Source organism: Myripristis murdjan, chromosome 7 (assembly GCF_902150065.1).
Source record: "Myripristis murdjan chromosome 7, fMyrMur1.1, whole genome shotgun sequence".
NCBI classification, from domain to species: Eukaryota; Metazoa; Chordata; class Actinopteri; order Holocentriformes; family Holocentridae; genus Myripristis; species Myripristis murdjan.
The window spans coordinates 7,982,082-8,009,051 of NC_043986.1; the positions used below are offsets into that span (position 1 = coordinate 7,982,082).

At 40.9% G+C, this 26,970-nt stretch overlaps 2 protein-coding genes across 2 annotated transcripts in view; both read left to right on the top strand.

Moving 5' to 3' along the window:
• The window catches only part of slc26a6.1 (solute carrier family 26 member 6, tandem duplicate 1), a 48,454-nt gene extending 39,153 nt beyond the window's left edge, over positions 1 to 9,301 (top strand). Inside the window, exon 19 of the transcript XR_003928433.1 lies at positions 9,277 to 9,301. The gene's annotated coding sequence lies outside the window, so the exon portion shown is untranslated. The remainder of the gene's footprint in view (positions 1 to 9,276) is intronic.
• Positions 1 to 25,625, top strand: slc26a6.2 (solute carrier family 26 member 6, tandem duplicate 2). The gene is made up of 19 exons (XM_030056327.1): positions 1 to 125; positions 1,001 to 1,140; positions 2,353 to 2,463; positions 2,867 to 3,042; positions 3,882 to 4,046; positions 4,540 to 4,692; positions 6,004 to 6,086; positions 6,283 to 6,430; positions 7,148 to 7,261; positions 9,199 to 9,276; positions 10,308 to 10,403; positions 10,773 to 10,879; positions 11,207 to 11,276; positions 12,368 to 12,460; positions 19,199 to 19,321; positions 20,212 to 20,358; positions 21,741 to 21,795; positions 23,420 to 23,547; positions 25,584 to 25,625. The coding sequence occupies exons 1-19, from the start codon at positions 1 to 3 to the stop codon at positions 25,623 to 25,625; spliced, it is 2,154 nt and encodes a 717-aa protein (XP_029912187.1).
• Positions 25,626 to 26,970: the final 1,345 nt, after the last annotated feature.

Here is a 26,970-nt window from a genome sequence, read left to right on the forward strand (position 1 = left end):
ATGGAGCGGAAGCGAGCAGGCTACAGTGTGCAGAGGGACGTCCTGGATGAAGAAGGTGTGGAAGAGATGGCAGAAAAATCTGACAGCAAAACATCTCTATGTGAGAGGGTCAGACAGTCTGCGAGGTAAAGTCCCTTTTAATATGTATACACGTCCCCTCACGCCTTTTACTTATTAACTCATGAACTACTGTATTTGTGAGCTCTTGTGAAAAATGATATTTTTCCTGTGCTCAAAGTGGGGAAGGCTGCTTTCATAAGTAATCTGGTACAGATTACGAACTGCTTAAACACGTGATGAATCATGTCCACTGGCTAATAACAGCTGATAACATAATCAGTCGTCCCTGTTAAATTATTCTGGTGCTGTAATCATGATCACAATCATAATCGTGGTAATTAAAACATAAATATTGTGGCCATAAATAGCACAAAGGATGATTACATTACAGATCCTGTGTATTAGAAAATATCCAACAATTATCCTCCAGTGTTGGAGATAATGTCACAGTTTGACTTCGCCCTCAAAATCAACCCGACATCAAGGCAACATCCAACAGACGCTGAATGTTAAAAAATAAATAAAGAAATTCTCATCTCATAATTTTTGCCCGTGACAATCTGCATTAATCCCTTTAAAAAAAAAAAAAAAAAAAGATGCTTCAATCAAGTGTTCGTCGAGCCGACATCTCCCCCAGGCTGATGAGGCCAGAGCAAATCAAATCTGATTAAAAACTAAAATCAAAACAAGAAAGAAGAAGAAGAGGATCTGCGCACTTCTCTCTAAATGTAATGATTACAAAGTTTCATGAGGATAAAAAGAGATATAGATCTGTCTAATGTGCATAGGATTTTGACTTGTGACTGCTTTAAAGGTACAATCCCTTACAGTGTAATCCCACACAGGAACAGTACTGCTCTTTCTGAAGTTTACAAGGAGTGAAATGTCTCTCTCTCTCTCTCACACACACACACACACACACACACACACACACTTGCAGGATCTCTGGCCCCCGGGCGAGGAGCTGCCTGCTGGGCTGTGTTCCCGTCCTGTCCTGGCTGCCTCGCTACTCCATCAGGGAAAACGCCCTCGGGGATCTGATCTCTGGCATCAGCGTGGGCATCATGCAGCTGCCACAGGGTGAGGGTGACTGGGTGTGGTTTTCATCCGGCTTTCTACCACACTCACACTATTTCCTTCAATTGTTTTGTCCTGATGTGTGGGAAACGAATAAACTAAGAAACTATAAAACTAAGGAAGTAGGCTCAGAGGATGAAGAGAAGCAATATTTTCCTGTAATTGTAGTTTTGGTGCCACACATTCATTGCACTCCCCAGTGACCACCTGTCAATCAACAGTGTGCGGCATCTTTCTGTTGATGGAGATTCACTTTCTCTTGTCTTATTTGTTCAGCCGTGGTGGCCGTCACCGCTCACGTTCTTTGGATTATTCCAAACAAACCAGAAACACACACACACAAAAAAAAACACATTATTTTCTTGTGCCCCAGCCCCAGCCAGCCAGGAAATCCCTTCCCACCTCCCTATCGTCTTAAGAACAGCAAATGCAAAAGCTGCCATGCGCTTCGTGCACGGGCTCGGCAGCGGAGACGTGGACATGAAACAGATAAAGATGTCACTCATCTTAACCTGAATTTAAACATGTTAGTAGCTCTGAGATTTAAAGTCTTTGTCTGCACCAAGGCGAACATGCTCATGCATATTCTCATTCATCCTTGTGTCTTATTTTTTGTTTGCATTATCATCGCTCCTTACTCTTCTAATTTTTTTTTTTCAATTTTCTCATGTATTCCCAGGTATCTTCATCTTTGTAATGTATTCCAGTTTATTCTGATGTTTCCTTTAGTTTCTCCTCTTCTTTGACTTTCACTTCTTTCTCATCTATTTGATACAATTTTATTTATCTGTTTTTCATTCTCATGCTGTTTCTCATGTGTCACTGTGCTGCATGTGGCATGTTACTATGTATGTCCACTATGGCTATCGTCCTTTCCCTGTTTATAACTGTGTTATAGTAAATCATCACTTTTATTACACAATACACAATTAGAGCACATTATTATGGGCACCAGAGGAACGCACACTCACACTCACTCACTCACACCAAGAGTGATCGGCAATTGACTCTTTAAATTTTACTTTTTATTGTCTTTTTTAACTTATTTAATTTAATTTAATTTATTTATTTATTTATTCTGACACTTGACTGGACTCCGTCTTTGTTAATGAAGTGTGAAAAATGCAATTTCGTTTTCTATGTATGTCAATGCATATGAAATGACACTAAAGGTATCCTAATCTAATCTAATCTAATCTTAATCTGTTCCTGCAGGTATGGCCTACGCCCTGCTGGCAGCTGTGCCTCCAGTCTTCGGCCTCTACTCTTCCTTCTACCCCGTCCTCATCTACTTCATCTTCGGCACATCCAAGCACATCTCGCTTGGTTTGTAGTTCCACACCTGATCATGCACACTCACAAGAATTTAGCCCCTGTTTTAGCAGACATGTTGATTAATGGCATTTTAAAGAAAGCATGTTCGCTGGAGCTTATTTGAACTCTGAGGTTTGAAAAAAAAAATGAATTTAAGAAGTTGAGTTTATCCTCTTCTACATGCACCGCCAATAAAGTGTGCTCTCATCTGATCTCAAACCTGTATTTATTTTATTTTATGAAATAATTTTATCATGCATCAGCAGCGCTCACTTCCAAAAGAATGAAGACGCCCTCAGGTTTTCAGTTATATCAAAAATTAAATGTAATGGCCTATAAAAGACCTGAATGGATCTTTTTAATTTTATCTCCTCTCATCAGTGACCATCAAATTGATCTCGCTGTCTCCCCTCAGGTACGTACGCGGTGATGAGTGTGATGATCGGAGGTGTGACGGAGCGGGTGGCACCAGACTCTGACTTCATGATGTGGGACAACGTGACCAACTCCAGCATCATCGACATCACAGCGCGGGACGCGGAGAGAGTCCGCGTGGCTGCGGCCGTCACCTTCTTGTCTGGGTTATTTCAGGTAAACATTCACTTAAACTGATGAACTTTGATCTGTTTAATACTTGAATAAACAATACTGCTGAAGTGGGTGTTAAACCACATATGGAAAAGTTTTAATGTTTGTTTTACTGTGTTGATTATTTTAATGTTTGTTTTACTGTGTTGATTGTTTTAATGTTATTTGTAAGGACTACAGATGGAAATTAGCTTTCTTGCTAAATCTGGTGCACTCATCTTTTTATTCTTTTGAATAGCTAATGAAAGTGCACACTGTCCTTTATAAATTGAATTAAAAAAAAAAACAAAAAAAAAAAAACAACAACTCTGCATGCTTAATGTGAATTAATCATCAAAATGTAAAGAAAACAGCACTGACAATCAAAGTTAGATATTTTCATATTTATACCCATTTTACATACTCATACCTATTTACATCTACAATCCAGAGCTGCAAGTAGTGAAAAAAGCTATGAAAAGAGTAAAATGATAAAGTATGTGTGTTTTATTGTATTATTTTATCTCACAGTATTCAGTTGACCTTCTATTCTTTTTTGAATTTATTGTTTTAACCTCCTATTTTTACAAAACAGGTGTTGCAAGTTAACATCCACTACTTTCAGTTTGTGTGTGTACATTAAATCAATCCAAATCAAATAAACCATAAATAACTAATAAATAATAGCCCACTTTTAGCTTAAGGAGCACCTTGAAGTCTTTTAATTTCCACTTTGCGTAGAAAATTGAAGCTGCACCCAGAAGTTTTGAATGATTGTGGCCCCAGATGGAGGCAAGAGGTAACATTTTGAATGTTGCACCCCGCCCTCACTATCCACCTCCCTCTGTGTGGCCTTTGTGTAGATTCTGCTGGGTCTGGTCCAGTTCGGGTTCGTGGTGACGTACCTGTCGGAGCCGCTGGTGCGAGGCTACACCACAGGAGCCGCCATCCACGTCATCGTGTCCCAGCTCAAATACACCTTCGGCATCAGCCCCAACAGATACAGCGGCCCCTTCTCCTTGATTTATGTAAGGAAGGCATAATCGGCATGAACGCACCGTCTGATACAAGTCTATTTATTTCAAAACGCTTTATTAACGGTTTGAAATGTTAACCGTGACAAATTTTATACATGAGGGATAAAATGTCAACTTTCAACCTTAAGCAAAAAAGGCAAAACTGTGTCTTGTCTTCGCTCTCTTTTTTAAATTCCTCCTCAGTCTCCATTATTGTCAATTTGTAGCTCTATCCCATGCATGCTTTTCTTTTTAAATATGCTTTATTCATTCTGATCACAATATGGTCAAACTTAACGTATGATCATCAGCAAATGAGACCATCGAGATGACTGTACCTCATGCTGGTGCATTTGTTCGTGTTTCTCTGAATTCAGACCACATTTAGGAGATGATCACCACTGTCTCTGTCTCTGTCTCTGTCTCTCTCTCTCTCTCTCTCTCTCTCTCTCTCTCTCTCTCTCTCTCTGTCTGACTATTTATCTGTCTGTCTGTCCCTCTCCAGACGGTGTTGGAGGTGTTTTACCTCGTCCAAGAAACAAACATCGGCACTCTCGTGGTCAGCATTGTCTCCATAGTCGGCCTCATCATCGTTAAGGAGCTCAATGCATACCTCAGCAAAAAACTGCCTGTTCCTATACCTGTGGAGCTGCTCGCTGTGAGTGCACACACACACACACACACACACACACACACACACACACACACACACATTTGCACTTATTTGCACTTGTGCTCATAGGCAAGGCAATTTGTATAGCACATTTCAGCGACAAGGCAATTCAAAGTGCTTTACAGAGAGCATAAAGGCATTTAAACAATATAAAAGCAACACAAGAAAACATACATAAAAGAAGAAAAGAAGAAAGAAAAGAAAAGAAGCTAAAAGGAGAATAAGATGATAAAGCAGGACCTTGAAAGTTACAGTGCAGTGTGAAATATTAACCCTTAATGTGGTTTAATGGAAGGCGGCGGCAGACAGAAAAGTCTTCAGCTGTGATTTAAAAGAACTGAGAGTCGCAGCAGATCTATAGTTTTCTGGTTTGTTCCAGACATGTGGAGCATAAAAACTAAACGCTGCTTCTCCATGTTTAGTTTTTACTCTGGGGACAGAAAGCAGACCTGTCCCAGACGACCTCAGAGGTCTGGATGGTTCATAATGTAGCAGCAGATCAGAGATGTATTTTGGCCCTAAACCATTTAGTGCTTTATAAACCAACAGCAATATCTTGAAATCAATCTTGAAATCAATTCTTTGACACACAGGAAGCCAGTGTAAAGATCTGAGAACTAAACACCCAAAGGTCACAGAGAAAGCTGTCAGAACCACGGACAGCGCTCTGACAGGCGGTAACAAACAGAAGGTCAATCAAATCAAGTCGACTAATCAGCTGAAATGTTTATGTAGCTGTTATTGGGAAAGTATGTAGGTTAAAAAAAAATGTAAATATGCACAGCTGACCAGAGCTAACATTAAATTTATTTTTGACATCAATAAACTATTTCTGTAGTTTCAGTTTAGCCAGTTGTTTGTTGCTACCAGCTTCACAAAATGCAGAAATTATTTATTTACTTGAATATTTTTTGTAGTTTATTATAGACTATACACTTATATATACTATGTATTTATGCCATTGATCAGTCCTTTTATCGGTGTCTGTTTCCCCATGTGTTGGTGTCTACAATACACACATTTAGTACTGTTACACTCATCACAGGAATTACACTCATGTATATTTTCCAAAGGGTTTTGGAGAATAGCGGAGGACGACTGATGTTTGAATTGTGACTGTAAGCTGCTTTCAGCGAGCACACACAGTTTCCCCAGGAACTGCAACACTCTAGAAATCACCGTCACATGCAGCCGAGCATGCACACACACCCCTACACACATGTACGTGTGTATTGTTAATACACGCTCACGTATTGTTAATCTCTCACTGTTTTTTTTTTTTGTTTTTTTTTTCAGATTATTATTGCTACAGTGATTTCCTGGCAGGTTAATCTGGAGGAGAAATATGGAGTGGATGTGGTGGGAGAGATTCCCTCAGGGTGAGACACACACACACACACACACACATTTGCATATAAATACAGAAATACAGGTGCATGCACACAGAGCATGAATTCATTTCTCAACAATCACTAAAAAAAAATCTGTTTAAAGCGCCAGTTCCAGTCAAGCATCAGTTTTCTTAGCTTATGAAATGTAGATAATTTGTAAATTTCCTTTCTGTCTTTCTACCAGTCTGCAGCCGCCTGTTCTCCCGACAGCCTCTCTGTTCGGCCAGCTGATCGGCGATGCCTTCGCTCTGTCTGTGGTCGGCTACGGCATCGCCATCTCACTGGGACGCATCTTCGCCCTCAAATATGGATACAAAGTGGACAGTAACCAGGTGGGAGGGAGAGATGGAGCCACAAACAGATGATGCAAAAGCCTGTGCCACTAATTTTGGGTTCAGAATCCCTGCAAATGGCCTGCAAAATAACAAAATAAATGCAATTACACCATGCACAATGTTGACCCTCACCTCAGAACACTGCATTTGTTGCCTGTTGAACTTTAGACATCGATTCATTTAAAACAACATGATCACTTCCAAACATTTAAATGATCCAAATAGCAAAAAACAAAAGACTTTCAGCCTCAACTGTGAAGTATTTGAAATCATGTACAGTAACTATCATATGTGATAGAGTGGATGCTGTGTAATTAATGTATAATAGCTGTATTGACATCTAAAGGGAAAGAGAAGGAGGGACAAGACATGGGAGAAGAAAGGGAAAAATGGAATAGAAAAAGAGAGGGGAAATAATAACTACACAAAATTTAATGACATTTTTATAATTTAAATGTATGTACAGTAATGACACATATGTGATTACCTTACTTGATGAGTAGATGTAGCTGTGTAATGCAATGGCAACACAATATTTCAGTTACTTGATTTTGTTATGTAATGTCTCCTCCATAGTGAAAGCAAATGGAGGGAAAAGGAAAGAAAACGATAAAAAATTCGTCACAAAATAAATAAAAATGAATGTATGAATGAGTGAATGAATGAAATGGCCTGCAGTGCCACCTGACTGTAGATGTCTTGTCCCCGCTGTAGGAGCTGATCGCTCTGGGCCTCAGTAACTCCGTCGGAGGGGTGTTTCAGTGTTTCGCCATCAGCTGCTCCATGTCCCGCTCCATGGTGCAGGAGAGCACCGGAGGCAAGACTCAGGTTGGTACGAGCTCTTAAACCGCAGCAGGAACTTATTCTGATAAAACGCCATGAACACACAGGGAGAATTTCCCTACAGGGAGCAATACACTGTCACATTATTGGTGGGGAAACTGAAGAGAAAGACACTTGGAAGGCTTTAAAGACACTTTTTTGGCATTTTTTAATCCGTTTACAGCAATGCACACACACTTCACTTAAATTAGGGAATGCACATCACCTCTGGACAAAAGTCCCAGAGGAAAAGATTGCTTTATGAACTTAATCCATATATCTATCACTTCTGAACATGGTGAGACTGTTAGCCTGAGCAGCAGAGGATTGTGAGGTTCATCACCTGATATTTTGGTTTTAAAGTAAAAAAGAAACTCTGGTGGATACTGGAAAAAAAAGCAAAATGTACCATGACAAAGTATACATTGGCAATATGATATTGCCAAGGTGATTATTTAATACTTACCAAAATCCATGAGAATGTGAGTAGTTTCGTGCTTTAGCCTGCGATGAAGCCAGTCTCAGACACCGACACCGCTCGTGATGCACCACTAATGATCTTTGAATGTGGGTTTCAAATAATTGAATTATAGTTTAATTGATTTAGCTTCACTTAGCTTTGCTCTCTTCTCCTTCTTCTGACAAGTGAAAAACAACAATTACAAAAAGGCTTATTGGCTTTTGTGCTCTGTATTATTATTAGTAGTAGTAGTAGTATTTTTTTTTTTTAGCATGATCATTTCTTTTGCATCATTTTTCAAATCAGCATTTTCTCCAGACACCTCAGGCTGCCCGCGGCTACAAACCTGCACTTTCCTAAAGGTTAAACGGAGAGAGAGGCCGTTCATAATTAACATTATTCTGATAAGTGGCTTCATTAAAAAACACTTAGGGAATCGATTTGAACTCACATCATCACGCGCCACCTACACAAACAAACACCCACTGAAAGGCTAAACCGATTTAGAGTGACATTACCATTCATCAGCTGAGTCCCATTACCTAAAATACAGAGAGGAGAGGAGGAGAGGAGGAGGAGATGCTGGTGCTTCCTGACCTCACTCACAATAAAGTACAAGCTGACTTACCATAATTAGCACAACACATCAATATCTTTCATGCACCATGCCAATATTTTCCCCTTTGCAAGATCAATAAAGGTAAATCCATATCTACCAGTGGTTTTGCATGTTTAGTGTTTGATCTACAAAATGCATAAACTTCACGTTTCTGCTCATTTATTCCCATGGCAAGCAGTCGTGTTTTGTTTTTTTTTGTTTTTTTTTAGCTCTATTAACATTTCTCCTCCCTTTTATTAAAAATGAATTTTCAGAGACTTAAGACTTTCCTCACACCAGTGTTTTGTCACCATAATAAAGTCGTCCACGTTAGTTTTCCTAAAAGCAGCAGCACTGTTGTGTTTTGATGACTTGAAACTGGGCGGAGTGAAGCGGTCCCTCCGCCAGGGAAAATAGTCCCTGGGGAAAAGCCAATTATCAGTTCTGTGGTTTATGAATCTTGAGGACTTTGTCGGCTGCAGAAGCAGAACATTACAGGGCGGCTGCTTCAATCTTAACTTCACATTTGACAGTTGAGGCATTTTGATTATATTATATGTTGTAAAATCTTTAGTGGAAATGGTTTGTCGCAGTATAACGTGGGGAAATTGTGGTAAATGTGCCACAACATTCAAAATCATGTGGTACTTTAACACTTATCACAATATTGCTGTATTAATCATCTTTTCTTGAGTTTTCCTTTAACTCTTATAATTACCCTGATCCTCTGTCTGTTGATTTCCATTAATCTTCTGCCCTCTTTTTTCCTGTTTTGTATATTTTGATCTTTTACCCATCTCTCCAACCCTCTCTCTCTCTCCAACCCTCTCTCTCTCTCTCTCTCTCTCTCTCTCTCTCTCTCTCTCTCTCTCTTTCTCTCTGCAGGTTGCTGGTGCTCTATCAGCGGTAGTCATCCTCATCATCACGTTGTGGATTGGAACCCTCTTTGAAGATTTGCCGAAGGTGTGTGTGTGTGTGTGTGTGTGTGTGTCTTTTTGCATGTGCGTGTGCATGCAAGGCCATGAGATCTCCTTGGTCTTGTGCAAATTTCCAGTCCTGTCGTGCTCGTGCATGCCACACACACAGGCGAGTGTGTGTGGCATGCACGAGTGTGTGTGTGTGTGTGTGTGTGGGTGTGTCTCTGTTTCATCACAAGCCTCCTTAATGCTTCAGAAACTGAAACACCGTAAACACAAGCTGACAATTTTCAGTAGAAACTCTTTGTGGATTCCCGTATTAACTCTTTTTGTTCCACTTGTTTATAGCTGTTTATTCCGTAAAGTTTTCTTTTCTCAGAGACTAACAGCTCCACATCCAATTTTAATTAGGGTTAGAGTTAGACACATGACCCCAAAAGTTAATTTGACTGGTCAATGTGTTTTCTTTTGGCCTCTAATAAAAGAAATGTGTGTGATGTTTCAGTTTTGCTGTGCAAGAGTTCATAGAGAGGCATCGTTTTGCATTCACGCCGCATCGTCATAACTGTATTTAAGAGCTTCCTACTTGGAAAAACCATTCACATCCTCTCCCTGTTCATATTTACGCCTTGGAAATGAGGGATTTGCTTCGTCCAAACATTTTTCTTCCACTTTGCCTCACAGAGACTTCTGAATTTACTGCTTAGCTCCACTGTTACAACTTCACTGTTAAACACCGTTGAGGAAGAGGTTTCTGAGTGGGGTGTCGGCTTTAGATTTGGACCCTAAAGACTGAAGTAATGGTGTCTGTTAATCAGCATTTCTAGCAGTAGACATTATTATAAAACACTTACCGGACAGTCCCAACAATCTCCAAGTCCAGTAACACACAAACAGAACCAGAAATATGACAGCAACTCATTTCCTTCTACATGGAGACACATCCACATTTTCGTTAATTCACTTCAACACAGGACACACACACACACACACACACTGTCTGGAGTCCACAGTGAGGAGATTTTTTTTCCCACTAAGCCTGTCATAACTGTGATCTACATGCCTGATTCTCTGCAGGCGGTGTTGGCTGCCATCATCTACGTCAACCTCCACGGGATGATGAAGCAGTTCATGGACGTCCCTGCGCTGTGGAGGACCAACAGAGTTGACATGGTAGATCTGTTCGGAAAAAAAAAAAAAAAAAAAAAAGACTAAAAAAATGAAATGAAATGAAATAAATAAGAAAAGTATTAAAACATGCTGGTAATAGAGGCTGTTCCTATCATCCACCATCATCTGCCAGCCACCCAAGGAAATAGAAGCCTCTTTAGTGCCTTTTAAATCAAACCTGTTTATAAAAAAATCTTTCCTGCTCTCTTTCTTTCGTTCTTTCTTTCTTTCTTTCTTTCTTTCTTTCTTTCTTTTCTTTCTTTGGAACAGACAACTAAAGCATTACTCAAAGTCATAAAAGGAGAATAATTGTTTAGTTTGCCTTTTAAACTTAGTCTCTCTCTCTCTCTCTCTCTCTCTCTCTCTCCCTAGATGGTGTGGCTGGCCACTTTCATCCTCACGGTGCTTTTCAACCCTGATCTGGGTCTCGCTGCCTCCATTGGCTTCTCCATACTCACCGTTATATTCAGGACACAGCTGTGAGAGCACACACACACACACACACACACACACACATGCACACACACAGACACACACACACACACACACACACACACACACACACACACACACACACACACACACACACACTCCCATAGCCACACAAATACTTTTGCCTGTAAGCCCTGTGGATTTATTCAGTCTGGGAAAACAGACAGTCCCAGTCTGTGCCAATCAGTCCTGTGGTTGTGGACCACACCTAACCACACACACACACACACACACCACAAACACAACACACACTGCTAATACCCACTATTATTTTCTTGTGTATGTGTGTGTGTGTGTGTGTGTGTGTGTCACAGACCCACGTACTCCCTCCTTGGGCAGGTCCCAGGCACAGACATTTACAGGCCAGTGGAGGAATATAAGCAGGTATTGAACATGTATTTCCCAGTTTATAAACGCACACATGATTATGGGAAGCAGGAGTGAAGTTCAGCGTGTGAGACAAAAACCAAAGTGCATTTTTATCAACGACTAATCCAAACAGGCACCGTCTTTTAGCTCTTTTGGGTTCAGTTTGGTTAGATCCCTGATTAAAAAGGGAGATCCGTGTTACTGTAACAGGGATTGTGTCTAAATGATTCATGTGTGTATGGATGTCATGAAGGACAGATGCAATTACATAAATACACAAAACTGAACCTCTGATCTTTATTTTATTCAAGTGTCATTCACTCGCTTACCAGAAAGATCAATACATCAGATTTAGTAATTTCCTACTTTAGTGATTTACATTTGGTGATTTATAACTTACTGTCTTTATTTCTCATTTGGAGATGTCACTCTGCTCATTAGTGTTGTTGAACCAACATGAGCAGGAACCTCTATTTTTATATCGTAGATTCCAACAACATTTTGTGAAGTTATTCTCTATATTTTTTTTTTTTTTTTTTTTTTTTCTTTCTTGGCACTGCAGGTTCACTGTATTGTTGCCTCTCAAACATTTGGTTGTTCACATGACTCAAACTCCTCATTGAAACTCACACAAATGACATTGTTTTAGATTGATCAGCAGGTCTTTATGCCAGATTAACCCACGTCACCTATTCTGGATGTTGGGGGAAGTTATGCATGTAAAACTTCTTCAATCCAGGAATCAATCTAAAAAAAAAATAAACATGATTAAAGCAGTAAACGGTAAATTAAATATGCACCAAACACAACCTTTACAGCAGGTTTCACAGGTTGGTTTTATGTATCTGTTGTCATATGAGCAGCAGAGCACATGACCGGCTGATATTTGATAAGTAATCAAATAAAAGTCAGTATTGATTTATCCCAAGTTGCTATCCAGCCTCTCTTTATGCCTTCATACCTCAACAGTATTATTCTTACAGTTTCATTCTTCCTCTTCTTCTTCTTCTGGCTTTTTTAGGACAGGGAAACCAAAAAACTGATTTTTGTTCTGCTTATTGATTGATATTGATTGACCGATTGATTGGCTAATTGATGTCTGACAGGTGAGGCAGGTGCCAGGTGTAGTGATCTTCCGCTCCTCAGCCACCCTCTACTTTGCCAATGCTGAGATGTACCAAGATGCCCTGGCACAGAAGGTGAACGCACACACACTCACACACACACACACACACACAAAACACAGTTACACACAGGACGCAGACGCAGCACAAGCACAGATTCCCACAAAAAGGAAACAACAATTTCCCCTGTCACACTCTCTCTGCAATTAACGCCACACAATTAACAAACACCGTCTGTGACACGGTAATAATAACTGACCCGTCTTCCTCTGACATTTCACCACTTTGCACATCAAAGCTGCGACAGACATTGTTAGAAATGTCATCCCATCCCCTGCTCTCTCTCAGGCGTTCATTCAACTTTGCTTTACCCGCTCGCCCCGCTCGTCTTCTTATCACCCTGTTGGGTTCTCTCGGGGGGAAAAACGCAGGACGGACTGAGGGAAGGTGATAAAAGACGACTAAAGATGGGAGATGGCAGGAAGAGAGGGAGGGTGAATGAGGACAGAGGGAGGGAATGAGTGAATAAGTGAAAGAGATAATGGGACGTCTCATTCATTTAAATGTCAGCGTGTCAAATCTGGGCCGCTCTTTCCTGGCAGTCTTTGACGTACAGATAAGCTTTTGTAGAGGCTGCAGACTTCTGGAAACTCGCCACCAGCCGAAAGCCACATTCCTGCACCGTTTTAGCCCTGGCTGCTCTGTTTCTCCCACTGCAGCCGCTTTGGCAGGTAAAGCTTGGAGAGGAGGAGGAGGTGACTGTCGAAAAATCCAAAATCACAGTGCCGTGTTCGTTAAACATGTTCAAGTTTGAGTTGATCTAGAGCCCCAGAATGACTGTCTACTCTCTCAAAGGGCTTTACAGGCTCATATGTGTACAACAAACCAAACAGGATGACACCCCCTGACTTAATATTCAAAAACATCCAAAAAGAAAAAAGATAAAAAGGAAAAAGTGAGGAAATCTTGATAAAGACCACAGAAAAGGCATAAACATGAGAACACAGGTGACACTGATAGTAAGCACTATAAATGTAAGAATATAATCATGAATCAATGTAGCGTACGCCTGATGTACATTAGACACAACACATAGCAATTAAAAATGAGAATGTGTGGTGCCTTCAAACTGAGCAGGGTCACGGGGTGTGAAGTGGGGATAGAGGCGAAAATGGGATTTTGATTATCTTGGAAACCACAGGAGAAGGTTTTGAATAATGTTAAGAAAATCTAACAGTGGTTCTAACTGGAATTAAATGATAAAGTCATTGATCCAGTAGAGCCAGAGAACCGACAACAGTCAGATGAATTGCTGATTTTTAAAATAAGTCGAGAGCAGTCCTCGCAGCTTGGAAATAAATGAGGATAAATTCCTCACAGTTGCATGGAGAGAACAACAGTTTGAACTTTATTTCCTTGGCGTGAATGAGGAACGCAGAGCTAACATGTAGCCCAGGGTTAATTGTGTGAACTTAAGCCCCAGGCTATCTTCAGCTCGGGGCTAATAGTAGTTTGTGGCTCAAGCAAATGCAGTGTTCAAAGGCATTTTGTGCATTGGTGCAAAAAAAAAAAAGATAATTATAAAGTAAAAAAGCTGAAAAGATGCTGACTTTGGAAGACCAGAGATGCAAACATTATGGGTTTTCTGTTCTGATTCTGTTCGTGGTCTTTTCTAAATTAAGTTAAAGTCGATTGTATCTCCTCCACTTGGTTCCCCCACAAGCTGCCATTGGCGGATCACAGCTTTCAAAACTCGTCCTCATGCATCTCACACTGCCAGGCCGGTGCAGCTGTTGTGCATCTGCAGCCGCATCTGTTGTTGTGCAAAGAGTGAACCGAACGTGTTTAAAAAGATCAGAATGTCCGCGATGTTCAGGGACAGATTGGTCGGATTATTTCTCTAACCTCAGTTTAATATTTAAACAATGTCAGAGGCGACTCGGCCGCAGCATGGTGGCGCTGTCTCTGATCTCACACAGGCCGTCCCGGGGAGTTAAATCACTTTTGGCTTTTAGTGTGCACCAGCTCTGACCACTAAGTGTCTGATCCTCCTGCTCCTTTTCAAAAATCATATGAGAATGATCCAGTTTTTGGCATCTCATGCTGCCTGTACACAGTCTGACCAAGTTGTTTAATGGTTTTTCTGATTCTGCGATCGTGTGTTTTCATCACTTTGTATTGCCTTTCATAGCGTTCCATTGTTTTCACGAGTTACACAGCTAAGAGGGTAATCGAAAATAAAGCATGCAACACAAAATCAATAAAGGTGCCTCTCAGCGTATCATTTGCCAAGCATTGTTTTTCAGATACACAGACCCAGGAAGTGTTGAATGGCTGCAATCAACTCCATTTTAAAGCTGCCCATTATTGGTATGATCTGTTATTCCCTGAAACAAAATCACATCAGTGAAGAAGTAAGAAGGAGTGAATGTCTGTCTGGCTGTTGTTCGGCTTCTCACAGCTGACAGGCTCGCCGACCCGCAACACATCGACCGGGTTTCCCCGTCTGCCGGGAAATTGAATTGACTTTTTGTGAGCCGGCGCTCGGTGCGGACGGCGCGGCGGGCCATCTTGGATGTTGGAGGAGAACGTTTCCTGCTCGACCCCGTGCGATTCTCGCTCGGCATGAGAGGGACTTCGCTTAAAGATGGTTCAAAAACCGATGTGATATTTTATTGATCGCCTGAGCCGGCAGGAATACCATGTCTTATTGATCATCAGATGCATTGATGATCTTGCAGTACATGCTCTCTCTTCCTCTCTCTCTCTCATACTCACACACACACATGCACACACACACACACACATAGATACACACTGACTAAACCCCTCTACATCTGCACATGACAGCTGTTTAACTATCCAGAGTATCTGTCACCTTTGCAATTGGCATCCATTGCAGGGTTTAATGGTAATCTCTGATTTTTCATCGTGTGTGTATGTGTGTGTTATTTTTCTATTATTATTCTATTTACTTGAGTGTTTTATTCTGGTTTTGAACTGACGACTTTTACTCGACTGCATTTCAAAGACAAATTTTGCACTTTTGACTCCACTGCATTTCTATGAAGTTTGCTGTTACCTGTTACTTTTAAGCACAGCATTGAAGTCAGCTGCTGATTTTTTTTTCTTTTTTTTTTTTTCTAAAATGTGATTGGCCAGATGAAAAACCAATCACAGTATCCGCTGTCAACTGGGTTTGACGTAAAAGCAGAAATTCATCATCCAGCTCTGTGACACAAACACAAACAAGACATCCGCTTTCAAAGTAAAATGCATCCGTTCCATTTTGTTAGTGAAGCACAAACAACTAACCCGGCGGTGGTAATCATTCCCAACAAATCTATACCGACTGCAGAGGTGCGCTCACCTTTAAAGCCACACATTCACAAGTGCAAACCAACAGGATCTCAGTTTGGGAGAGAAACACAATTTTATTTGAAGGGATAAAGTGGACGAGAGAGGATGTTTAAAGATCTGTGAGGGTTTTATCGGTTTAAATTTTAATTCACACCCACTAGGGCAGGATGATGTCACTGTTTAAGATGCTCTGTTTCACAGGAAGTAGATTAGATTAGATTAGATTAGATTAGAAGTCTTTATTGTCCCCGAGGGGCAAATTGATTTGCAACAGTAGTCGACAACCAAATAATGAATGTCATCAGGTGAGTTATCATAACCACAGATGCACAGTACAAGGACACAAGCCTAAAGCTTATTCAGAAACCCTACAGCTGAGGGAGTCAGTGATCTGAGGTACCTGTCTGATTTGGCCCTCTTAGGGAAGGTATACCTCTTTCCTGATGGCAAAAGCCGAAACTCAGCATAAAGAGGGTGATGTGGGTCAGCCAAGATGACCTTTGCCCTCTGAATGGCTCTTGCTTGGTAGACACTAGCTGGGTTTCCATCCAAATATATCGAAATTTTTGAGCGAATTTTGTCAAAATGCGCAAAAGAAAATGCGAATTTATGCCTGTTTCCATTAGTTTTGTTTTGCGATTATTGAGAGGAGAGTGCGCCGTGAGATGACGCCATAAGATAGCGTCTGTGTGTCGACTGAACAACAACAAACACTCAGCTGACACTCAACAGCTGATCAGGGACAGATTCCTGCTGAACTTGTCGGCTCTTGAGAGAAGTCTGGTTACTATTTTGGCAGCTCTAACTTCGTACCGAACCGTCCTAAATAAGGAATAAGAGACTAATAATAATAATAACAATAACTAATAATAAGACTGTAGCGTAGAAGTGTGACGTGGTATCCGGTCCAGTCATCGTTTATTCGCAAAATCTGTTTCCACAGCAAAAAATCGCATTTTCTTTTATCGATACGCTGAGAAATCCACCCCCTCCAAGCGTAAAAACTTTTTTGCGAATTTTCGGCCGTTTTTCGAATTTCTGGCGTTTCCATCCAAGTTTTTTTTTTTTTTTTTTTTTTTTCCGCAATTTCTGAAAATGCGAATAAAAATAGGTGGATGGAAACCCAGCTAGTGTCAAGCTGCTGCAAGCTAGTGCCAGTGATTTTCTGGCAAAGTTTAACAATGCCTCCCAGCCGATTTTTATTAGTGATGCTGAGGTTCCCGAACCAGCAGATCACTGCAAAAGTTAAGATAGACTCAATAAAGGATGAATAAAACATTTTAAAGAGGTCATTTCATGGCGACTTTAAAAACCGAGAGGACGTTTACTCCAAATGAAAAAAAAAATACTGGTATTCCTTGCTCGAAGGCTTTGCTTGGCTGAGAATTAATACGATCCATATCGAGTTTGTCTCCATGAAAACAGTGTTGCTGGGGCGGTTATAAAGCTAGAAGCATAACTGGGATTTCATGGTCGGTTGATTGTTTTATTTTGAGCTTTATTTTGTGAGGAATCTGCGGTGAATCTGAGAGTTACGACGTTCTGTAAATGCATCGTGAATACAGCAATACAGCAATTTGTTGATATTAAGAAGAAAATGGACTTTTGAATACAGTTGTCCCTCGTTATAACGCGGTTCACCTTTTGCGGCCTCGCAGTTTCACGAATTTTTTTTTGTGCAATTTTGCATGTTTTTTTTTTTTTTTTTTTACAGCGCATTGTGTTCTGCGTCCTGATTGGCTAAGGGACTGTAGACCATTGTCAATCAATCTCCTCCGTGCCGTGTCTCCTGTACAGTACAGAATGCGTTCATTCTATAATACTGGACTTATTTTTCTACAAAGGTTTGAACTTTGAGAGTTTAAACAAGAGAGAAAAGTGAGAAAATGTTAACGCCTGTCTGAGAAAAGTGTATAAAGTGTGTAGTGAGGGGTTTTACAGCCTTAAAACATCTATAATAATTGTAAAAAATAACGCTGACTACTTAACGGTTATTTTTAGAACGTAACTCCCGCGATAAACGAGGGACCACTGTACTTAAATATTTTTAAAAGGTAATACTCCAGTACTTTAACTTGACCGAACCACTATGGGCCTTGTCCTCCTCTGTTTTGCATAGCAACAGTCACATTGTTTGCGTCCCCGCTGCACCTGAATCGAACACGTATGGATTGTGATCTCGCGTGCGTGGAATGCACCTTAGCCTGCCGAACGAGGATTTCCCATAAATCACTTGGCTGCCGTGCCCGTCGCTCCCTGCCTCACCCGCTCTGTTTACGTTAGGGCCTTTGTATCGCAGGAGTTAGTGGTTTATTGTGACTGACTCGACTGGTTTAAATGAGCTGATGGTTAGTGAAGAAAAGAATGGCCCGCCTCCATTGCCACGCCTCAAAATCTTAAATCTTAAAGGGACAATTCATCTAAAATGCTCTATCTATCTATCTATCTATCTAGCTGTTTCAACTCACTCCAGTCTATCCATCTAGTTTCTGTATGATTTTGTGAGGTTTCCAGTCTGTCTTCCTTCACCTAAACACAACGAGACTGACAGCTCTTCACAAAAACAAACAAACAAACAAACAAACAAACAAATACCATAATCTGCAGCCCTCGAGGTGGAGATTTCTTTTCCTTTTCTTTTCTTTTTTTTTTTTTGGCAGAGGAACTATTTCCTGCTCAAATTACATCTGTCTGCTGCCAACAAGTATGAATTAGAGGCAAATTAGAGGCGAAATGCCCCTTTAAAGTCATATTCGCAACATTACAACATTTTCACGTAAATCAATGAAAGCTTTTACATTTTCCTGTTCTGAAGCTCTTCTTGTCTGGTGTCTGTGTTTTAAAGTCTCTCTTTTGTAAAGCCTGTGTTGTTTCCTGTAATCGAGCCTGCGTCGGTCACATAGTTGTTTTTGTGACTTGTTCTATATTTACATCTTCATAAAATGCATTAAATCATAACTGGCATGCAAATGACATGACGCTTCTTCCCACCCATCTCAGGCATTCTCTCCGACTTGATTTTAGATTTCATTTTTTCACTCCCTCAGCCTCCTAATGTTTTTTTTTTTTTTTTTAAACTTCATAGTTCTTATTTGCATCCATATTGTGCAGCATGCTTTCTGCTGAAGTCGCTTTGCATGTGTGTATGTGTGTGTAAAAATATTCCAGTAAGGCGTTTTCTGTAGTTCAGAGTGGTTTTAATAAGCTTCAAAATGGTTTATGGGTAAAATATGCGGCGTCTAGGATGATAAAGTGTGGAAAAATATGCAGAAGTATGAGGAAGGTGGTCAGGTCAGCAGATAAATAAGAAGCAGAAGGAGGAGGAAGGAGGAAAAAAATATTAAATAAGTTAAACTGCGTTTTCTCTCAAGTTACAACCACACAAAATATCTCCAGACTGGTCATAAACACGAACCTGGCGTTCATACCTCATCGTGAACTGTGTCTTTTCAGTCCGGCATCGATATCACCAAGATCCTGTCAGCCAAGAAGAAGCTGGAGGCCAAGAGGAAGAGGCATGAGAAGAAAGAGGCGAAGAAAGCCAAGAAGGATGCCAAGAAAAACGCACAGGACATGGTGAGCAGCAGAACCGCCCGACCTGAGGCTGATTTTATTTTACTTTCCCGACAGATGCATCAGAGTATCTTTTTTTTTTTTTTCGCTCAACCTGTGACCATCTTGTTGACCTTGTTTGAAATCTTGACACACTCCTCTTGTCTAGAAAAAAATGCTGTTTTGAGTAGAGTGAGTTTTAACTTGGTTCAGTTGCTGAGTCTTGAAAGATGATTAAGTTCTTATGAGGTCTAATGAAAACCATCAATTAAACAGAGCAAACTCTTGTTAGGGTGAAGTTAAATTTGAACATTTGTGACCAGCTTCCAGCTCCAACAAAAACTCATCAGCCTCAAGTCATCATTTTTAATTAATTAATTCAACATACAAAGCAGGTATACATTTGAAAGCAGCCTCTATATAGTCAATAGCAGAGACATCTGCTCATCAGCAAAATAATGGAAAAAAAACTAACTAAGGTTGGGCCACAACAATTATTACGTTTATAACTAAGTATCCATGATTATCACATATAGAAAAAGAAGAAAAGAAAGAAAAATACCTGCACTTTCACACAATTTTTTTTTCTTTTCTTTTAAGCCCAACCCATCACCAGAGATCATTCTGTACATTCCATTACACTTTACAAATAGGATATTTCAGTGTGTCCTTATACATAGTGGGCAAAATGAATCCAAAAGACAGACAAAGAAAAAAAAAATCAAACCATAAACAGAAGCAGCTCATATCATAGTTCTAGCAATGTTGAGTGCTTCCTTAATAGCATTGAGCCTAACCTGGTCTGCCCCATTCATCATAGCAACAGAGAGCTCCATGGATAAAGCCTCTATGTCTGATGTACAGAATGTTGATTGGATAAGTGTCTCCTGCTCCCACAGCCTCTTCCTGTCCAGAAGGAGGAGCCAGAGAGCCCCGAGAGGACGGACATCGTCACAATTGAGGTCGATGATCGGCCCGACCCCTCGCTGCCCAGAGCCATCGTCCTCGACCTCAGCCCCGTCAACTTCCTGGACACCGTGGGAGTCAAGACGCTGCGTGGGGTGTGTATACGTTCACACATCAGTTGTCCTGTCAACACACACACACGTGCAGATACACACAGAGACACTGTGAAAAATCTTAACAAAGTACATCTGTCTCACCTTCAGTCTTAAAGTCTAAAAAAATCTGTATGGATAGGGTGTTTCCAATACAGTTTCACTTGTTTCTTGTTTTTTTTTTTCTGGTTCTGCTAGTATAAACCTGTTGAAACAAGGCAGAATGAGGCAGATCAGCCACCAGGATCAAGAAAATGACTCTTGCTTCGAGGAAATTCTGGAAACAAGTTGATTAGCTGTTGAAACAAGTGGGATTATCTCATCCCACTGGCTGATTTTTTTTTTTTTACCATTTTTGAAGAAAAACAAGATTTCAATATGAGACTAAATGGACTCAAGATTGAGATACTTTGCTGTGAGGAGAGAGGGACAGGAAGAAATAATCAATTATCCTAAATATTCAACTGTCTGAAAAAAAAAAGGACAAAGGACAAATTTAAGGACAAATCATGGAAAACACACACACACACACACACACACACACACACACACACACACACACACACAAAAAAAAACCCTCATATAAACCTCAAGTAAAAGAGTGTACATTGTGAAGAAAGGTGAAAAAAATCATCTTTCAAATAGAATTATGTTATATTAGTACAGGAAAATGACTTAAATGTGACTTTCAGTTTCCATTTCCATATGAAACAAAAGACCTAAAAACACACAAAATGAAAAGCACCAGACCGCACGAGGCAAGACAAAGGCCCGCTGTTCACCGGGCTGTTTTCAAGTTCAGACAGAAGCTGGACAAAACCTAACATAACATAACACAACATAACCGGACAAAATATTATGTATTTATTCTTTGAGCACAGACCAGCAAGTATCAGCTCTAAGTTTCCATCAGGGTCTGATGATCAGGGTCAGGGCCTGTCAAGCAACACTTCCTGGATCTTGTTTTTGTGTGTGTGTGTGTGTGTGTGTGTGTGTGTGTGTGTGTGTGTGTGTGTGTGTGTGTTTACCTGCCCCACCAAAGAGCACCTGTTTTATGAGCCATCAGCCATGCAGCGCTTCCTTCTTCCACCCAGTTGCCAGGCCACAGTTTATTTTTTGCAGTCAACTCTCCACTTTACATGCACCATCTTTAACACCGACAACCCACTCATTTTCCAATAAATCATCATCATCATCATCTTTGCAATTGTGTATATATTCATCTCCTTTTTCATATTTGTGTATTTCCTTGCTCTGCCTCATAGGTCCTGGTGTCGTGCTCCTGCCCTCTGAGCTGCTCCGGCTTTTTCCAGTAAATTCAGTAAAATGTCAGGATGTGATGTAATGATCCTCAGTTTAACCTCTGCCCTGTTTTTGTGCATCAGATCCACAAAGACTACGGAGACATCGGCATCGAGGTGGTTCTCTCTGGCTGCCAGAGTAAGTCCTAAGTTCAATAGAATAGAATAGAATAGACTAGAATAGAATAGGGTTTTCCACATGGGGAAGCAAAGTTGGCCTTCAGGAAGATTACAGTGGCTTTGAGGAAATCACTGCCAAAGCTGAAGTCTCTGCAAACCAAAAGAGGCCAAGAAATTCTGACAGACTTTTTTATTACCCCTCAAAAAAAAAAAAAAAGGATATTTTTTTCTCTTTCTTAATAGATTAGACTAAATCTGATTTGGGTCATGAGGAAAAAAACATTCTGAAAATGAAGGTCGTCAGAAAGACACACACCCTGCAGCCTGTGTGTGTTTTCAGTGGCGGCTCGCCCTCAGAATCCATCCATGTTAAATAAATAAATAAATAAATAAAAAAGACATATGTATTCCTGATGCTGTCGCCAAGCCACAGTAAAACTGACTGCTGTTTTGAAATATTTCAGTGTTTCATGTCCATCCAAGATTTTTTTTTTCTAGATTAAATTTTCAGAATCATGCAAGGAAATAGTGGTTATAACTACATTTTTTTTTTTTTACCCTTTTAAATAAATGGGTTTGCTTTCTGTCAGAGCCCCAAATCCATTTGCCCTTTCAAGTATTAAAGAAACCCATCCAGCAAATATTTAATTATTGTCAAAGGACAGAAATCCGCCCCGGCAGAATTTATTGCATTATAATGGATAGTGATGCCCTGAGAGTCTGAAGTACTTCCATATTCCCACTCTTTTTTGCTTCTTTTTTTCTTTTTTCTTCATGTAGTCTCACATACTGTAACAGACATAGATCTATTTTTACATCCGCATCCCAGGCCCAGTTAACCACGCATGATTTGCATTCATAAACACTGCATGTTGTTTTAGCTGTTTGCCGCTGTTATTGTAGAGCCGCTCTGCACGGGAAGTCAGTCAGTCAGTCAATAGCTGCTCCATTTGCAGCTTCCCAAGGACACAGATTTTCAACGGCTGGCTTGGTATCCACCGGTGGGTTCGTGATAAGATTAAAAACGAGTCTTAAAAATCACTCTGGCAGCACGGATATCGACGTGCTGTGTTGTGTTGCCATAATCGCCTTGCTATGTGGGACAAAAAAAAAAAAAAAAGTCTGGCGGGCTAGTCGTGATTTATGAAGAACACTTTGTTTATTTTTCATAAAGTCAGGTTGAATTACAGGGGAAAAAATAGTCCATGGATGCCGAGCGACAGACATCACTAGGAGCGGTGCAGTTTATTTTAGAATAAATGTCGCTCTAATTAGCTGATATTGAGTTGATGGCCTGTAATGAGGGAAATAGTTTACCGAGAGCAAACGGGCTCATCTGAAGCGAGTGCAGCGAATACGTAAAAGGCCGGGAATGACAACTAGGCTCAATTAACACAGCTGACGACCTCCTCCTCCTCCTCCTCCTCACCTTCTCTCTCTCTCTCTCTCTCTCTCTCTCTCCCTCCATCCCTGTGTCAATTTTGACTTTATCTTCCTCTCTCTTTTACTTAATTCTTTGTTATTTCACCCCCTCCGTTTTCCCAATTTGTTCCCTCAACCTTCTCCTCTTTTTTCTCCCTCCTTAATTCCACCCACTCCTTGTATCTCTCTCTCTCTCTCTCTCTCTCTCTCTCTCTCTCTAGCTGGTGTGGTGGAAAACCTGCAGTCTGGAGGTTTCTTTAACGACAAAGTGACAAAGTCCTGTCTCTTCTCCACCATCCACGATGCCGTTCTACACTGTCAGTCTGCCAGCGCACACAGCCCAGATGAGGTGATATATGTGCGCGCGCACACACACACACACACACACACGCGTACATACATAAACACATGCACACACACTTGTCATCTGCCACACATCTCCCATCCATCTCTCAGGCAGATTCACATTCCCCAGAGTTGGCGAATGCAAATTACTTTCAGCAAAAGCATATGGGCTGTGAGAGTGTGTGTATGCATGTGTGTGTGTGTGCATGTGTGTGTGTGTGCATGTGTGTGTTTTACGCTTTGCATGCTGCCTGTTCTGTTTTAGTGCTCAGCTGAGTACGTGGCTTTACATTACCATTCCCATAGGAGAACTAACACAGAACAAAGACATGGCGCCAGTCCATGAAATACATTTAACAGGAGCAAAAAGGTTTTCCATGGGGGAGAGAGCAAGCTCACACACACACACACACACACACATACACACATACACACCTACACACACAGGGATTACAGTGGATATAAGAGAGTGGATGGTAAGAGAAATATCAGGTTGGTCGAAGATCATCTCAGAGGGGAAAGTATGCAAACGACAAAAACAGTGAAGCCCACCAGGAAGACATCAAACCCTAAAACGCTCACTTGATAAATGTGCATGCAGAGGCGGGCACATAAATTAATGCACACACACACACACACATACAGTAAAATCAGCCCATATAGGGAGGCATCTTACAGACAGAAGTTTTTGGAGACATAGTAAGAGAGGTAAGAGGTTGGTCCAACAAAATCCAGAAAAGTCTTGAAACGCTGACCTTGAGTTCCCACTCTCTCCATCTCCTCCATTCACTTCAGCTCAATTCAGTTCCACTCAATTAAGCTTCACCGAGCTGCAAAATAAACAGGGTTATTTTGGGCGGCCAAGGCTGTGCAAGTAAAAAATGCCGTTCATTTTCCCAAAACGCAATGCTATGTGGTGGCCCATTTGAGCATTCCCGACACTTGGACGGTCATGAAACTCTACAGGTTGAATCATCGGCATAAACAAAATACGAAGCATGTTGAGATAAATCAGCTTTGTCGGAAATAGTCAATCACCAAGCTTCAAACTCGAGTGAAATGGAGCTTCGACGGAGCTTTGAGTCGACTTTGTTCACACGTTGGATCTTTTCGGCGGCTGTGGTGCAGGATTTTGCTCCTTCTTGCAACCACCAATCTGGAACCCAATACTGAGGATGACTGCGGCTTTAACTGGCATCTTCACCGATGGAACAGTCAGTGAGGCTCATGGGTACTGTACGATTTCATGACAGAGAGAAAAGGGTGATTCCTCAGAACCAAAGGTGAAACATCTAGAAGTGATGGCCATAACATAAACCTGTAGTAATGCATTTTTGGAGACCTCTATTGGCATGAAGATGATGAGGACCATTTTTGCCGAAGCAGTCCAGGGCTCTACAAATGAATTGGTATTCTGAATTTTCATTAGACGTGCATTATGCTGTAGAGTAGTGCAGTGAAGTCATGTCTCGAAGTGGTACAAATGGAAGAAAATCAAGTAACACTATGCTTCTAAATGAAACTTGTGATAGGTTAGGAGCGAATTGACAATTATTGCTGGGTTTGTAGCATGCTGAGACAAGCTTTACACACACACACACACTCACACACACACACACACACACACTCTTCACCAAGTGAGTACTACTGGAAGCTTCATGACACATGGAGAGAGGCGAAAAATCTCAAACACATTTTTTGACATTCAGGGTGGTAGTTGCCACTCACTGCGTGCCTCTCCCTGTCTCACTTTGATTTTTTTTCTCCCCTTTTCTCTGTCTGTTTATCTCTCTCTCCCTCTCTCCCTCTCTCTCTCCGTTTCACAGGGGATCACAGGAACACATTTCTGAACTCAGAGAAGAAAGCTACCCACCAGCTTCTTTAAAACCGTCTTGAGCAGCTACTTGTCTTGGCCACGGCCATGCCCTAGTGTTTCCCTCGTGTTTTCCCCGTGTTCCCTGCCTCCCTTGTGTTTTCCTGTCTGTCTCTATGTGTGTGTCTGTGGTGTGGGCGTCTTTGTCTCTTCCTTTGTCTCTCCAGGCTCCTTGCTTCACCAACACACCTGCTCCTTGTTGCCATTAACACACCTGCCATCCATCATCCCATCAAGCCTCCAGTATAAGAATCCAGTCTTCACTCCCAGTCATTGTTCCAGCTTACTGTGGTAGTCAACCATTCTCACCGCAGTATTGTATACACTGTTCTACACTGTGTACACTGTAATTTCATAACCCTAGAGAATTGCTTTCAGTGGCAAAAAAAAACTTTCAATAAGGATTTCAGCCACACCTCAGTGAAGCTGAGTACTACGCGACATTCACCTAAAAAAATTACACCGACAAAGTCTGTCCTAGTGGATCCTTTGATACTGTAGACCACAAAATAATGCCATACAAATTAGAAAACTGAGTGGGACTTTTCAACGTTAAGTAATTCAGGTCACATCTGCATGATAGAAAATACTTTGTTTCCATTTGAAACTTTGAGTCCAGGCAAATAGCCATGATCTGTGGGATTCCCCAAGGGTCCGTTTTGGGACCTCTCTTATTCAATCTCTACAGGCCAAATTTGACAAAAAAATGGAGGAGCCTATCGTGATTATGCAGATGACACAACTCTAAATAATACTTACACCAGGCAGGTGTTGATATACTATGTCAGTGCAATGGACAAATCAGTGACTGGATGTGGCAAAATTTTCCTCAACTAAACAAACATGAGACAAAGACGATTGTCTTTGCACAGAAACAAAGACATAATATCACTGCCTTCCTTGAATGCCTGTCTCTCAACACGAAGAATCAAGTCGGAGGTCTTGGCGTAATGCTGGACTAAAAATTTCAATAGCCACATCAAATCAGTGACTTTATCAGAGTGGTGCTATGTCAAAAATATTGCAAGAATCAGAGGATTAATGCCCAAGAAAGACCTAGAAAGTCTTCCCAAGTCTTTGTTAGCAGTAGATCAGACTACTGCAGTGGTCTGTTCTCAGGGTTTTCAAATAAAGCTCTTTAGCAACCAGAGTTCCAGCCAAGGCTCTGACAGAAACTGAGAAATGCAACCACATTACAGCAGTCCTAAAATCCTTGCACTGGTTACCAGTCAATCAGAAAAGTGATTTTAAAATATTGTTTCTTGTCTACAAATCACTCAGTGGTTTTGGGCCCAAATAATATCTCTGACATGCTTCTGTCATATGAACCTTCAAGGACTCTTAGGTCATCTGGGACAGGTCTGCTGGCTTGTCCCAAGAGTTAGAATAAACACGGTGATGCAGTATTTCGTTATCATGCAACACAGACTTGGAATGCTGCACTGCCTATTCTGCCATGTAATGAAACTTTTGCCAAACTGGCTCTTTTAAATCTATTTTTCCTTCAATTTCTTTCCAGTCTTAATTTTGTTGTTTTTCATTTTTATGTGCACT